The sequence below is a fragment of the Vigna unguiculata genome, chromosome 7 (assembly GCF_037176805.1).
Source record: "Vigna unguiculata cultivar grain cowpea cultivar isolate G323 ecotype 2 chromosome 7, ASM3717680v1, whole genome shotgun sequence".
NCBI lineage: Eukaryota > Viridiplantae > Streptophyta > Magnoliopsida > Fabales > Fabaceae > Vigna > Vigna unguiculata.
In genome coordinates, this window is record NC_140798.1 from 37,084,488 (window position 1) to 37,098,748 (window position 14,261).

At 30.5% G+C, this 14,261-nt stretch overlaps 1 protein-coding gene across 2 annotated transcripts; it reads right to left on the reverse strand.

The window, feature by feature from the left end:
* Nucleotides 1-372: 372 nt before the first annotated feature.
* On the reverse strand, nt 373-4,527 carry LOC114189903 (ethylene receptor 2-like). Of its 2 annotated transcripts, XM_028078632.2 has the most exons (4): nt 4,144-4,527; nt 3,917-3,979; nt 1,598-3,433; nt 373-1,115 (listed from the first exon to the last, which is right to left on the reverse strand). In XM_028078632.2, the coding sequence occupies exons 3-4, from the start codon at nt 3,326-3,328 to the stop codon at nt 573-575; spliced, it is 2,274 nt and encodes a 757-aa protein (XP_027934433.1). In that variant the 5' UTR covers nt 3,329-3,433; nt 3,917-3,979; nt 4,144-4,527; the 3' UTR covers nt 373-572. The 2 variants fall into 2 exon arrangements, with proteins under 2 accessions (XP_027934433.1, XP_027934432.1); XM_028078631.2 differs by having other exon boundaries at nt 3,917-4,527.
* Nucleotides 4,528-14,261: the final 9,734 nt, after the last annotated feature.

Below are 14,261 nucleotides of genomic sequence, written 5' to 3' on the forward strand. Positions count from 1 at the left end.
TTTCGCTCATTCATTTCGATAATCTCAAACCAAATATCCAACTCTGTTAGTTATTAAAGCCTGTCCCTCTCGGTGCGTGCCAAATGTTGACGCCACAACCTTCAGACACTTTCATGCCATTTTTTTATCACCCTACTTCTGCAAGACATTCATTATTGTGTTAACGTTATTTAATACCATTACGTTCTCATCATTGATAATAACGTTCCGTAGTAAAAGTAGTGGGTGCTTTAATTGCTCATTTAACAATTCAAACAGTTTTTTCAAGAGCTTGATAAAAGAAATACTATAAAAGAATGAATGGATATGTGGGAAGATGCAAGTACTCGATTTGAAACTACATACATGGCAATAACAACGTAAAGACATTGATTGAAAAGGAACTAATCTGTATACCATTTTTTTTTCTTATGAAAATCGTGTGTATAATAATAACATCTCTAAGCTGAAAATTGCTAGCACGAGGGAGAGCCAAGAGCCAAAGAGTGCTGTGTTTCTAATTCTACCAAGAATGTGCCTTAAAATAACTTAAATACTTTATGCTTAAGTGTTACAACTTGCACCCTCCATTCTCACAGGACATTATTTCCCTGCATCAGGATTCTTCTGAGTTCACTAGCAATTCCTTGCAACAAAACTGGTTTGCGGATAACTCCATTAATACCAACTTGCATGCATCTGTCCCACAAATCTTCTTCTGCACTTGCAGTCAAGGCTACAATCATTGGCCGATTTCCACTTCTAAACTTCCGAATCCTCGTGGCAACTTCAAACCCATCTAAATCAGGCATGTGAAGATCTAAAAGAATGACTTGAATGGAAGATCCAGCAGGTCCAATGACAGTAAGGCATTCAAATCCTGAAGTAACAGGAGTTACAACACAACCTAGTTTCTGAAGCAATTTTTGGGTCACTGCTCTATTTACATCATCATTGTCCACTAAAAGAACTTGCAGACTTCTCAGCATTGAATTCGAATCGGAACGCTCTGAACCTTCTCCAGGCTCAGAGATGGCTATGGTAATGGATGGTCGTAATTGAAACCGCAGAAGAAGTGTCATACTTTGAGGATAACCATGAGCACAAGGTACTAACCATATGTTCCCCTGCATCAACTGAAATTAACATCATAGAAAGAAATTTAGTACTAAATCAACGCAACAAAAAGAATCACAGAATACAATATAATTCAAATCCCAAAAAAAGTACCAAAACTACACTCTAATTCATATAATGAATTTTAACTGATAATACAGTTGAACATTTGTCTATGCAATAGATAATAACATCAACATGCATTACCTCCAATCTCCCATTGCTTTACCTAAAACATTTCAAGCAAGAGAGAAAACAAACAACGAAAATTTCAAACAAAATAACCAAATTCAGTTTTTATGTTGTAAACAACCATCCTCCTGGTGAATTTATCTTCTAAAGGCTCACAAAAGGAAAAATTAGATTTGGATACTGAAGAACTGTATAAAATGGATTCTCACCAACACCTGAAAAATACTACTTACATAGCATACTATCATTGTAAATCAGTGTCTTAATCCATTTACTATGGCCATGCATTCATAGGCTTTATGAAACTCACCTGCACTACCCTCTTGCAAATATTGAAGCTCAATCTGCCGCCAACCCTATCACTGTTATATTTCCTACCCCCAAGTCCTGACGAACTCCCCACCTCAGAATCACTACTGTTGATCCCTATCTCAAATCTAATATTTACATCACCACTAGAAGAGCTTGGTCTCCAGGTTGTCCACCCTTTGTCACTTCTTCCCTGACTTCCAGTTTCTGCAAAAACCCGAAATACTAGGATCCCTCCCCCGTGGTTGTGTTGTAGTAGATTCCCAACCATATGTAGAATCACCTGAAAAACCCTCCTCTCATCACCCATAACATTGTCAGGCAGAGACTTCTCAACCTCCACCATAAAACCAAAGCCCCCATAAACACACATGCATTTTGAAAGGCAAGCTGCTTCCTTCAGCATGGAATGTAACCCAAAAGACCTTATCTCCAAAGGAAATCTTCCATCATCCTTGGTCGAGTTGTCCATGGCATCGTTTATCAAGTTTGATAGCACATTGCTGGTCCTAAGCATTGCATCCACGATAAGTTTCTGTTCATACTTTAAATTATCATCTTGTATCATTGAAAGCAATCCCAAAATTGAGTGCATTGGCCTCCTCATTCCATCACTCATGACTTTCTGAAATGCATTTCTTGCCTGGCTTGCCATCAGAGCATTCCTTTTTGCCTGTTGCAAAGCTCGATTTTGCTCCTCCAACTTCTCTCTCATAAGTTGGGACTCTTCAAGAATTGCAGCATGAGATAGGGCCACGGCAACCTGATCAGCAACCACCTTAATTATCTCCAGCTCCTGATTGCTCCAAGATCTAGGCTCTCCAGTGGGAAGAATTAAGACCAATATTGCATAACAAGTCTGTCTTAGTTCGGGTGTACCTCCTTTGAAATTACAAACACGTAGCATAGGCATTCGGATTGCTGCAACTGGCCCTGCCTCTCCAGAAGCTCCACTACTTCCAACAGCAAGTGCTGAGTCGGGGCTAAGTATATTCACCCGATCGCTTCCCTTAATTCTCACAACATCTGGATCATTAATGGGTATAGACAGATTAAAATTCCTTCCATTTAATTCATGAGTAAGGTTCATCTCAGTTTTATCAACATTAGGCATCCACACAGCACAATTTTGCAAGCTCAGTGTTTTAGACAGCTCCACCAAAGTGGTATACAGAATAGTGTGTCTGTCCAGTGACTTGCGTATCTCCTGAGTGAGCATTCTTACATGCACTGCAGCCTCCCTTTGCCTCATAATATTATCAACCTCACGTCCAAGATCCCATGTCTTCTTCTTCAGCATGAACTCTCTGACCTTCACCTTGAGAAGCAAAGGAATCAGAGTAATGAGGGTTATGGCGGTGGCACATGAAACCAATGCAGTGAGAATTTTAGAGACAGTTAGTGCCACCATAAGTTGGAAAGTGTGAGGACCATAGGTCCACCCATTGAGCAAATGTGTCAACCCACATAGTACAATGAAGGCAATGAACTGAATCAGGACCCATTTGAATGGGACGTTTGAGCAACTGATAAAATAAAGCAGCTCAATGGGGATGGAGAAGTAGGCCACAGCAATCAAGAAATCACCAACTCTCTGACACTCCAGAATGCTTTCAATAGTCCACAAGCTGGCCTCGTCATCGCAGTTACATCTAGGAAATCCATTATCATTTGCAGATACGCATATGAGGACAGAGGTAATCAACAACCCAGATGCCACTGCTTTTAACATTGATCCAATATGTTGCTGCTTCCTCAATCCATCAAAGGATATAATTTAATGGGCCATAGCACTCCCCAGTGACCAACCAACCTCCTCCCTTTCAATTGTATTGCCCTATCAACAGGTACACAAATTGAAATCTCAGTAAGATCCAAAACAAGGAAAAGGAAATACACGAGATCCAAATCAGTGAAAAATTAAAAAATACAAACAAATCTTTAACTCTTTTCCCAAATTAAACGATCTAAAACATTTCACTCTCATAATTTCAGTTTCCACCTTCTTTCATGCCCCTATTAATGGAGTGGTATGAATCAGTGAATAATACAGTGCCAACAGGTGAAGAGGACATTTCCATCAACCCAAACGAAGAAAACCCCATGCAAAATAGAAGGATAAAAAAAAGGAATAAAAGAATCAGGAAAACCAAGCTATGCTATAAACCTGGGGGAGGCAAAGCCAAAATAAATATTATTAAAAAACAAAGTCCAACAGGTTTAATACTCCTTCAACCCCCTCCCAACCCACAAAAAAAAGAAATAAGAAAAAAGACAGCAAAAACCCAGTAATGTAGTCCAAAAGAAAAGGCAACAGTACCTGAGGAATTACAGCCCCTTAATGCAATCAGATATCACTCCTCCATCAGATCTTAACCTTACCCTGGAAAGACCAAAACCGTGTTAAAGATACCTCTCTCACTAACAACACATTAACCAAATCTCCTGTAGCTCGTTGAGCATCAAATCAAAAGGCTCCAGCGGCAAAGTCCATTACTTTATACACGTTTAATCAACAACAACAACATCAACAACAAGTGCACCCACCTCCACCATTGGGAAGACCAAAGAAAGAAACCCACTTGAAGGAGCCACCAAATCCCAACATATCAATTAAAAAAAGGGCATCTTCACTGTGGCCCAAGGAGGCGCTGTAGCAGGAAACCGGGTTGCGGAAAACCACTCCTCAAGAGCAGTGCCGGTAGAAAAACGAAAACAACAGAGAGGAAAACGCCACAGGCGAACCCAGGTGAAGAAGAGAAAGAAAAAAAAAACACCAAGTGTTGCGGTTGTATGCAGGGAATCTTATTAACCTTTTGAGCAATACCCTTTGTGTATTTGGCAATGCCAAACCACAAACCATGTAGAGAGAGAAAGCGCCGTTGTTTCGTGGGAGAGGAGAAAGAGGTGAGTTGGATGGGATTTAGAAGAGGAGAGAGAAGGGGGACCCACTTTCTTACATGAAGAGAACTTGGACGCTCTTACGAACCAAAACGTCCTCGTCACACCAAAAAAGATTTGTTTTATTTTTCACCCTCTTTCCTTTTCAGTTTCTCTCTCTTTCTTCATGTCTCCGTTTTTTATACTATACTTTTCTTATTTTCAATAAAAAATTGCTTTTTATTTTCCTATGAATTCCCCATTCAATGTTCGATCTTCTTGTGTCAGAAGCACGACTTGTTTCCCTCCTCTTTCCCTTTCCCTCTCTCTCTTCTAGTAAGAGTAGCAGAAGAAGAAGAATGGTTTCCAATGGTGTTTGGAATTAGGTGCCACGTGGCTTTAGCAGATGCAAAGCTGGGTCATCTTGTTAATTCAGACGCGCACACAGAATTATCCGCATGCCTGGATAAAATAAGACCAAGCTATTGTGTTATCCCAAATTGTAAAACACTATCAGAAAATTATATATATATATATATAGCTGATAGGTTATATTTTTTCATATATGTGTTATGGTTATAGGACATGGTCATGGATATTGAGAGATTGTGGTTTTATATAGTTATATGACATTAGTTTTACACATATAAGACCTTAGACACCACATTGACATCAAAACCTTAAGGCAATGTTGTTATGGGTTTTTATTCTTATATAGTTTTTAACTTTGTCTATTATATCCAATGTGGAACTTTTCGACTCACACTTGGACTATTCCCAACAATCTCTCCCCAAGGCTGAGTCCCTTTTTTTTTTCTTTTTCATATGGTATATTTCCCTTCAGGTGAATGAGTGACCCCTTTTTGGTTATGGTTATGCAGTCAGTTACTTCGGTGACCCCTTTTTTTTTTGTTATGATTATGGTTATGTGGTCGGTCACTCCGAACCATTGGCTCTGATACCACTGATGGGTTATATTTTTTCATATATGTGGATTATGGTTATAGGGCATAATCATGGATATTGAGAAATTGTGATTCTATATGGTTATATGACATTAATCTTATACATATAAGATCTTAGACATCACTTTGACACCACTATTGTTAGATTCATGTTGTAGTCTTTTTGTATTCCAAACTTGTTACTTATGCCAAATGAACATCTCCACAGACATAAATTAAATTCGGACAAAAACTTAAATGCAATATTGCTGGTGGATTGTTATTAAAACATATTTCATAGATATTCTCAAAAATTCCTTAAACCTTGTGACAATACATTTAAGGTGTGTAAATCGAAAAACTAAATATTTGCGTTAGATAATACAATGTGTAAATCTCACGCCATTATTGTTCAGTTGATAAATAGTTGGTTGTGGGTAGATGGATTGGTAGTAAATTTAATTTACGTTTCACTCAAGAAATCAATTTCCACTTTTATACGGATATTCTTAGTACAAATAAAAAGAAAAAGCATGTATGCATATATATGTATATCTTGCTTAATAATTAAATCACTTGAAGAGGCTGGTTGATTTGAAATTTTCAAGACAGCCATGGAATAAAATCATTGGAAATATGATAAAGGACGACACGGACAAGCTTATTCACAATAAACGTCAAATTTTATAATTTTATGTTTTGAATGGTATTGTAAATTGTATTCATTTATTTATTAAATCATGTTATATTTATCGTAGAAGCTTTCAAATGATTAAATTTAGATTCGGTTACTATTTTCGTTTTTATATTTTGAGTTTTGATTTGTTTTAATTTTAATATTTGTTTTTGTTTAACCAAATATCATTATACATTAAATGGATTCAATGTAGTATTTTTTATTAAATTGGTATTAATGTTTTTTAAAAGTTGAGTACGTATTAATAAATAAAAAATTTAATTAGTAATTTAACTTTTATACTTTCATGATTTTTTTATATGGAAGTAAAATGTTTTTGGTCATTGTCCTCCACTGATTTTAAGAAAGAATCAAAAAGTTATAGATTTATGTGTCATCTCTAATGATATGGTAGACAAAACTGGATGTACAGATCAATATTTGATATGAAGAAGACGATTTTAGTTATATTGTATCACCTAAAAAAAGAAAAGAGGGTTAGAGAGGAAGAGAAATGTTTGGACTCACACGTAATAACCTCTTAACAAAGTTAACATTTATTTCGTGAAAGAAATTATATTGTCTCTATTTAAATAATATATAGACTTAAATGAGTCAAGAAAATAATATAAGGACCAAATTAATAATTAAACATTTTACTAAATTGACATGTGATCATCCTAAAATAGATGGAAGGAACCACGTTGAATTGATTTAGGATACAGTGAAATTTATGTAAACACAAAAGATCATATTCTATCATATTGCTATATTATGGAGCCTCTCTCTCAATGTTTGAAATGACACAGGGGTTTACTTGGATGGTGGACCCAAGCTCTTTATTTATAGGAATTTTTGAATGGTGCTCAATCACAGGAGTTACTTCACAAGTGGGTTTCCTTCTCAACTCAAACCCTTATCCTAGTGCTTAGCACGTGACCTTTCTTGGAAGGGTTTTCTTGGCTGCTTAGCCTCATGGATTTTGGCTCCAGGTTTCCTTGCAAAGAGGGTTTCCTCACGAGGCTCAACTTCATTTCTTATGCTTAGTCAGAAAGTCCAAATATGTTGTCCTATATTTTCTATTTCCATGGCTCAGTTCCAGTACTGTGGTTCGGCTACATACTTGATATTTTCTTTTATTTTTACTTCAAAAGAGAAAAATATCATTATAGTTCATGAAAACTATATTTCTCAATATCTCATTTTGTATCTTAAGCTAATGAGATTTGTTTTGTACACTAATAGCATCATTTGATACATGATAAGTGTCAAATTCAAATGAAAAATTTACTTATTTTTTACACTTATCAATTGTTTCTCTAGAAAGATATGTCGCTTGACTAAATGTAGTCATTCAAGTGAGAACCATTACAATGATGCATAAGTTCTTAAATGTTAAAAATCATGAAACTATGTTATAACACTTAAAGTGATAGTATGATTCCTCAAACATGATGAAACGATGTGTTTTATGTTAGGCTGGAAGTTTTTGAAAGATATCAAACAAATGTATCACTAAGAGTGGTAAGAATCCTAAAGTATAATGTAAGCATTTGAATGACGAATAAATGGAATCACTTATATTCTCTAGAGTTGTCTTGTTCAAACAATACAATTTTTCTTAATTGTTGAAAATATGGTGACTCACATGACACCTAATTGTGACGATATAACATTTTACGAGTTTAATTTCATATGATGATATATAAGATTAAAATGTAATTTTTTTTATGGATGAGTGACGAGAAATATTTAAGATTGTAACAAGTTAAGTTAAATAATCATGATATTAAACATAAAACATGTTAAAAATATGTGAGAAGTTAAAAATATTGTGTGCAACTATAAGAGCATAAATCTAAATATTAATTTAACAGGCGATATAGTTAAGAATTTTGGTATCTTTATTATAATATTATAATTATAATTATAATTTGTGATATATGATAGTATATATATATATATATATATATATATATATATATATATATATATATATATATATATATTTGGGAGATTTTGTATTTCAATTTGATATATATGTTTTATATACCAAGTGAATATATATATATATATATATATATATATATATATATATATATATATTAAATTTGAGGAAAACAATAAACATGAATTATATACAAATTCTTATTATAAATGTTAAACTAAAAATTCATATGATTTTTTTTAAATTATGTAAATTTCAGCAATATTTGGCCTGTGACAAAAGAAAAATACAAATTTAACCTCAAGCGTAAAGTGTTATATATATATATATATATATATATATATATATATATATATATATATATATATATATATATATATATATATATATATATATATATATATAAAAGAGTTGGGTCAATAAAAATAATATGTTTTGAAAAGTCTCACATTGTCTAAGATATTAGTGACTATATAATGGACTTTAAATTTATGATGTTCCTTATTCCAAGTCAAAGACACTTTAAGCTAGTGTTTGGCTTTTCTTATACTTTTGTAGTATGTAGTAGGGTGTTGTGAGGTATTTAAATTATTGTTATAGGGAGTGTGGGTGTGTTTGAGGTCAAAGGGTTGAAAGTATGTTTTATGTGTTATACAAATTTACACATAATGATTATTCTTTACGATTGTGGTTTTTTTGGTATTTGGAGTTTTCACATTATATCTTTGTGTGTTCTTTGTGTTAATTTTATTTCTCTATTAATAGGGTGATTCTTGGGAGTAAAGATGATAATATTCTTAATTGATTATGTGTTTTTCCCAACAAATTGTATCAGACCTATGGTTGGTAGGATCTTTTCTTAGTATGCTCTATGGTTGCAGCTTAATCTGATCTCCCACATCAGAAAAGAATTGATTAATTCCTTGTTGTTAGAGAATCATACTTGATTGTTGAAGTTGCAATGAGAATTTTGATGGAAGGATCGTTGTTGGTGCTTTATTGGCGGCGAGATGTCATGGTGTCATGGTGATGCTACGTCAGTAGGTGTTACGTCGACTGGTAATGCGTCTCTGGGGAAGGAATCAAATGGCACGATCTGCTTTGAAGTGCGGACGTTCGATTTGTGTGGCTTCTTGTAAGGTTCATTGATTTTTTGTCATTAGTTGTGGCATAATTTTGAGGAATGGTGTATAGTGTTTATGCGCGAGCATTGACTAATATTTATGCAAGGTGTGTGATGATTATACACGGCCATTGGTTAGAATTGATGCAGGGTGCATGAAAATTCTTGTGGGATGACTTAATTCAAAGTGAACATTCTTGGGATGGTTTGATTCCAAGTGGAAATTCTTGGGAGAATTTGATTCCAAGTGAAAATTCTTCGAATGGTTTAATTCTAAGTGAAATTCTTAGGATGGTTTCATTTCGAGTGAAAATTCTTGAGATGGTTTGATTCGAAGTGAAAATTCTTGGGATGGATCGATTCTAAGTGAAAATTCTTGGGATAGTTTGCTTTCAAGTGGAAATTCTCGGGCCGATTTAATTCCAAGTTATACTTTTTATGATGGAATATGATAGGTGGATTAGACAATGAAAATGAGTTTAATCAAGGTGAAGAATGTCGAACTGATGAAAATAATATGTTTTGAAAGTCTAACATCGCCTAGGATAATATAGAGGGTAGATGTTAGTGACTATATAATGAACTCTAAGTCCATAATGTTCCTTGTCCCAAGTCAAAGACATTTTGAACTAGTGTTTGACTTTTCTTATACTCTTGTAATAGGTGTTGTAAGGTGTTTAAGTTCTTGCTTTGGAAAATTTGGATAAGCTTGAGGTCAAAGAGTTGAGAATATTTCTTGTATATTGTACAAATTTACATATAATGATTATTTTCTGCGGTTGTGATTTTTTCGTACTTAAAGTTTCCAAGTTATATTATTGTGTTTTTTATATTAATTTTATTTTTGTATTAATATAATAATTCTCATAGATAAAAACCATAATATTCTAAATTAATGATTTATTTGTCTCTATGATAAGTGACACCAAAATCAAAATCAATAGAATAAGAATATGTTTGGTATGGAAATTGAGTTGAAAAGAAAATGCCCTCACACCCTGTCTGTTATGAAGAACAGTAAACAATTTGCATGTATTCTTTCATGCTGAGAACACATGTTTTGTATTCCTTCACAGTGAGACGAAATAAAAGGAAAAGTGAGATATTTTGAAAGCATTTTAGTCAGAATAAAATATAATTAAATATTATATAAAATTAGTAGGTAAGATTTAAAATAGGAATTATAGATATTATATAAAATTGGTAGGTAAAATTGAAAATAACACAAAGAATGACACGAGTATTGAGTGTGTGTGAATCAACATTCATTTACCTTGAAGTAAACTATCAATGAAAATAATAAAATAATTTAAATTATTATAAAAATGATTAGTATTTAGAATTAATATTATCATACCACTAATAACAGTTGACCATAACACATTAAAAATTTTAACCTTCACATTTATTTAAAAAAAAATCAGAATAAATACAAAAAAAAAAAATCACATATGATACCATATTAAAAGAAAAAGAAACAAAATAATTAATCGAATCACTATGTATTTTTCACAAATATGGGATATATATATATATATATATATATATATATATATATATATATATATATATATATATATATATATATATATATATATATATATATATATATATATATATATCATCAAATAAAGAAGATTTTTTTATGTGTAAATTATTTCCAAGTATATTTTTCGTTACGTAATTGTTTACAAATTTTACTTTTTAAATGACTATTTTTTTAGTTTAACATATTTTTCTAAATTTAATATATTTTAATTTTAAACAATTTATAAACTAAAATAACAATTTATAATGAAATATTAAATACAAAATAAATAAAAACTAAGTACATTAAAATTATGAAAACTATTTATATTTTTTTAATAATTATAATTTGATTAATTCTTTTATCATAAAAAATAATATATATATATATATATATATATATATATATATATATATATATATGTATGTATGCACATAAGTATACGTCTTTACTAGTACATATAATAACAAATCTTACAAATTAAAGATGAAAATAGGTCGTACTTTTTGTATATCTATATACCCATAAATGTTTTTATATTTTTAACTTTCATTTATTTTCGTTTTTTTTTTAAATACTCAAACTTCCTTTTAATTCGGAGCTCCTTTTGAAGTGACTGACATTTTCCAACCAAACGGTTTAATTGCTTTCTTTTAAAGTTCTGGATTTACGATTCCATGCCATTTTATAATTTTGCTATCGCTTATACCTTTTCCTTTCTTTAAATTTAAGTCTAATTATTTCTACTCATTTTCTTGAAATTTAAGTCTAATTATTTCTACTCATTTTCTTGAATTTATCAGTTCAAGCCATTGTTTTTCCAACCACTTATGACAATTATGTAAACTTTGCAATTTTGATAGTTTTGTCAAATTAGTAATCTCGAATAATGAATGTTAAGAGCTACATTTTCTTTAAATAATTAGCTATATATGTAATAAAAGTTTGATTTGATTAGTCACTCAAAAAGGAGTTATAAAAGTTTGATTTGATTAGTCAATGATAAAGTTGATTTTAATTATTTTTATTAATAAATGAAGATAAGGAATAACATTTGTACACTCGTGTAGTATGAAATGAGAAGATATTTTTTCATTCGTGGAAAAGGGAGAAATGGAGTATTGCAAGTTGTTCATGGAAAAAAATTCCTGAGATGCACAAGAACAACAATAAAAGGTTTAATATTAAAGAATTTTAAAATTTACATAAGAAAAATAAGAATTCAAAATATGTCATATTATCTTCCTTCTTAAATTGATTTATTTTTGTATTTTCTTTTTCATGTTTACACTTTTTTTACATATTTGAGTGAAAGTGCCATTTATATTACAATTAATGGTGATTATTTTTTGTTCACACTTCTTATTTATTTTTATCTGAAATAAATGAGAAAATGAGATTTTTAAAGAATTTTATTCTATAAATTTTTAATATATGTTATAAAAACGAATAAAGTGAGGAAGAGTTTTAAAACTTCAAGATTGTAGTTTTAATGATGTCCAAAAGAAGAATAATCACATGAGGTAGTGTCATAGTTAGTATTCCTGGGTGATTGAGTTTAGAGATGTTATGAGTCAAACTTGATGTCTTAATATTATATTAATCACAATAAAATTGATCAGTATCGAATGAATCGTTTACATTAAAATGGTGTAATCAATTAAAATGGTGCACATCATCTCTCTGAATTGAATAACCCCAATTTTCATAATTCTAAAAGGTGTAAAAGAGAGATTAGAGAGTTCTTGGAACATTTTTTACTAAGTACTAATCAATTTCAACTTCTTCATCAATATTTGTTCGAGATTGCTTGGTGGAAGGATGTTCTTGCTTAGCTTAGGATGATCATATAAATTTGGCTTGATTTACAGGTGTATTCGTTCCTTAACTTTTATTATTGATTTTCAATTTTGTATCACTAAGTAGGTGATGGTGTTCTTTATGCAATTGTGTGTAGCATTGCATTAGGAAGTAATTCTTGAGAGAGTTAACGAGGTATTGATATCTTAGGGTTTATAATTATTGAGGAGTACTTATAATTCTTGTAAAACTATTTGATATAGTGGAAAGCTTCTAGCTCGGATTGCTAGAAGAAGACTGGACGTAGATTCGTGTAGAATTGAACCAGTATAAAATTCATTGTCTCTTGTCTCTTTCCTTGTCTTCTTTACAAACATTCAAGGATTAAATGTTCATAAACTTATCATCACATTAATTCTTTATCAATTGATTAAAGAAGGTTTTGAAATATATTCTTGAACCAAAAAGGGATAATTTTTTGTATAAATTAATACATCCTCTCTTATTTGTGAGTATTAGTCTCATCTATTTTAACAATGTATAAATTGAATTTTGCTTAGTAAGTAACAACTTAATATGACTTAATTCTTCATAATGATTTTCCCTTTTTCGAATAGAAACTTTTTTAGTGATTTTCTAACAAAATGTAATTCTTAATTTATTTTGATATGATTATAAATTTAAGTATTAAATACGTTTATAATATCTTAATTTAAACATAAAATTTGAATATCTTTATTTTTCAAATTTTAACATATTTTGGTTTTTAATCTTTAAAAATAAATAAATAAAATTATTTAAACTCAAACAATATTGTTTGACATATAAAAAAAATATAATGTATTTATGTAAAAAGATTATATATATATATATATATATATATATATATATATATATATCATAAATTTTGAGTATTATTTAATTTACCTATATCATATTTATCTTCACTTTCTTTATGTTTTTTGTTTTCTTTTCTCATAAAAATGATAACATAAATTCATATTATACATATTCTATCACACATGAATAGATGTGTACAATTTCCCACCTTGAGACAAGCTACATATGTGGACATCCAAAACAATTATGTGACTTTTAGAGGACAAGGATTGCACTCCTACATACTTTGGTACCAATATGCCTAATGGACTCCATTATTGTGATTTTACGTTCACACTATACATTATGTTATTAGAGTAAGCTGTCTTTAAAAACATAAAATAAGATTGTAATCCTACTAAAAAGAATATGTTTATATGTATATAGATGAAAGTAAACCAAGTAATAATCTATAATTATGATTACATCTTTTGTAAGATTTTTATAAAAAAAAATGTGAAATATATTTAGTGAGTAATTAAAGTGTTGCACTTTACTTTAGAAAATATATAATTTATAAGTTAATCATTAGATTAGGAAAAATAAAAAGAAAACTTCACTTATAATCTAATCAAAATTAATACATTTTATCTATAACAATATATAAAGAGATCCTCTCTTTTGTATCCATATTTCATAATACCAATTTTATCCTTTACAATATAATTATTTATTATTTTTTTTAAATTAATAGTTATTTTTACTTATTTTCTATAAAAGTGCTTATTTTTATTTCTTCTTTTTATTCATCAACAATTAATTTTTCTATTAATTTCACTTTATTTTTAATAAATATAAATTTATTTTATATATTAACTTAATAATATTACATTATTATCACCTATTAACATATTATCATTTATATATAAAAAATACGTATACATATA

Bases quoted from the DNA above. Each gene is read 5' to 3' on its own strand.
- LOC114189903 (XM_028078632.2), bottom strand. From the start codon at position 3,328: ATGTTAAAAGCAGTGGCATCTGGGTTGTTGATTACCTCTGTCCTCATA. The intron at 1,116-1,597 runs GTGAGTTTCATA...TGTTAATTTCAG, and splicing joins TTTGCAAGAGGGTAGTGCAG to TTGATGCAGGGGAACATATG.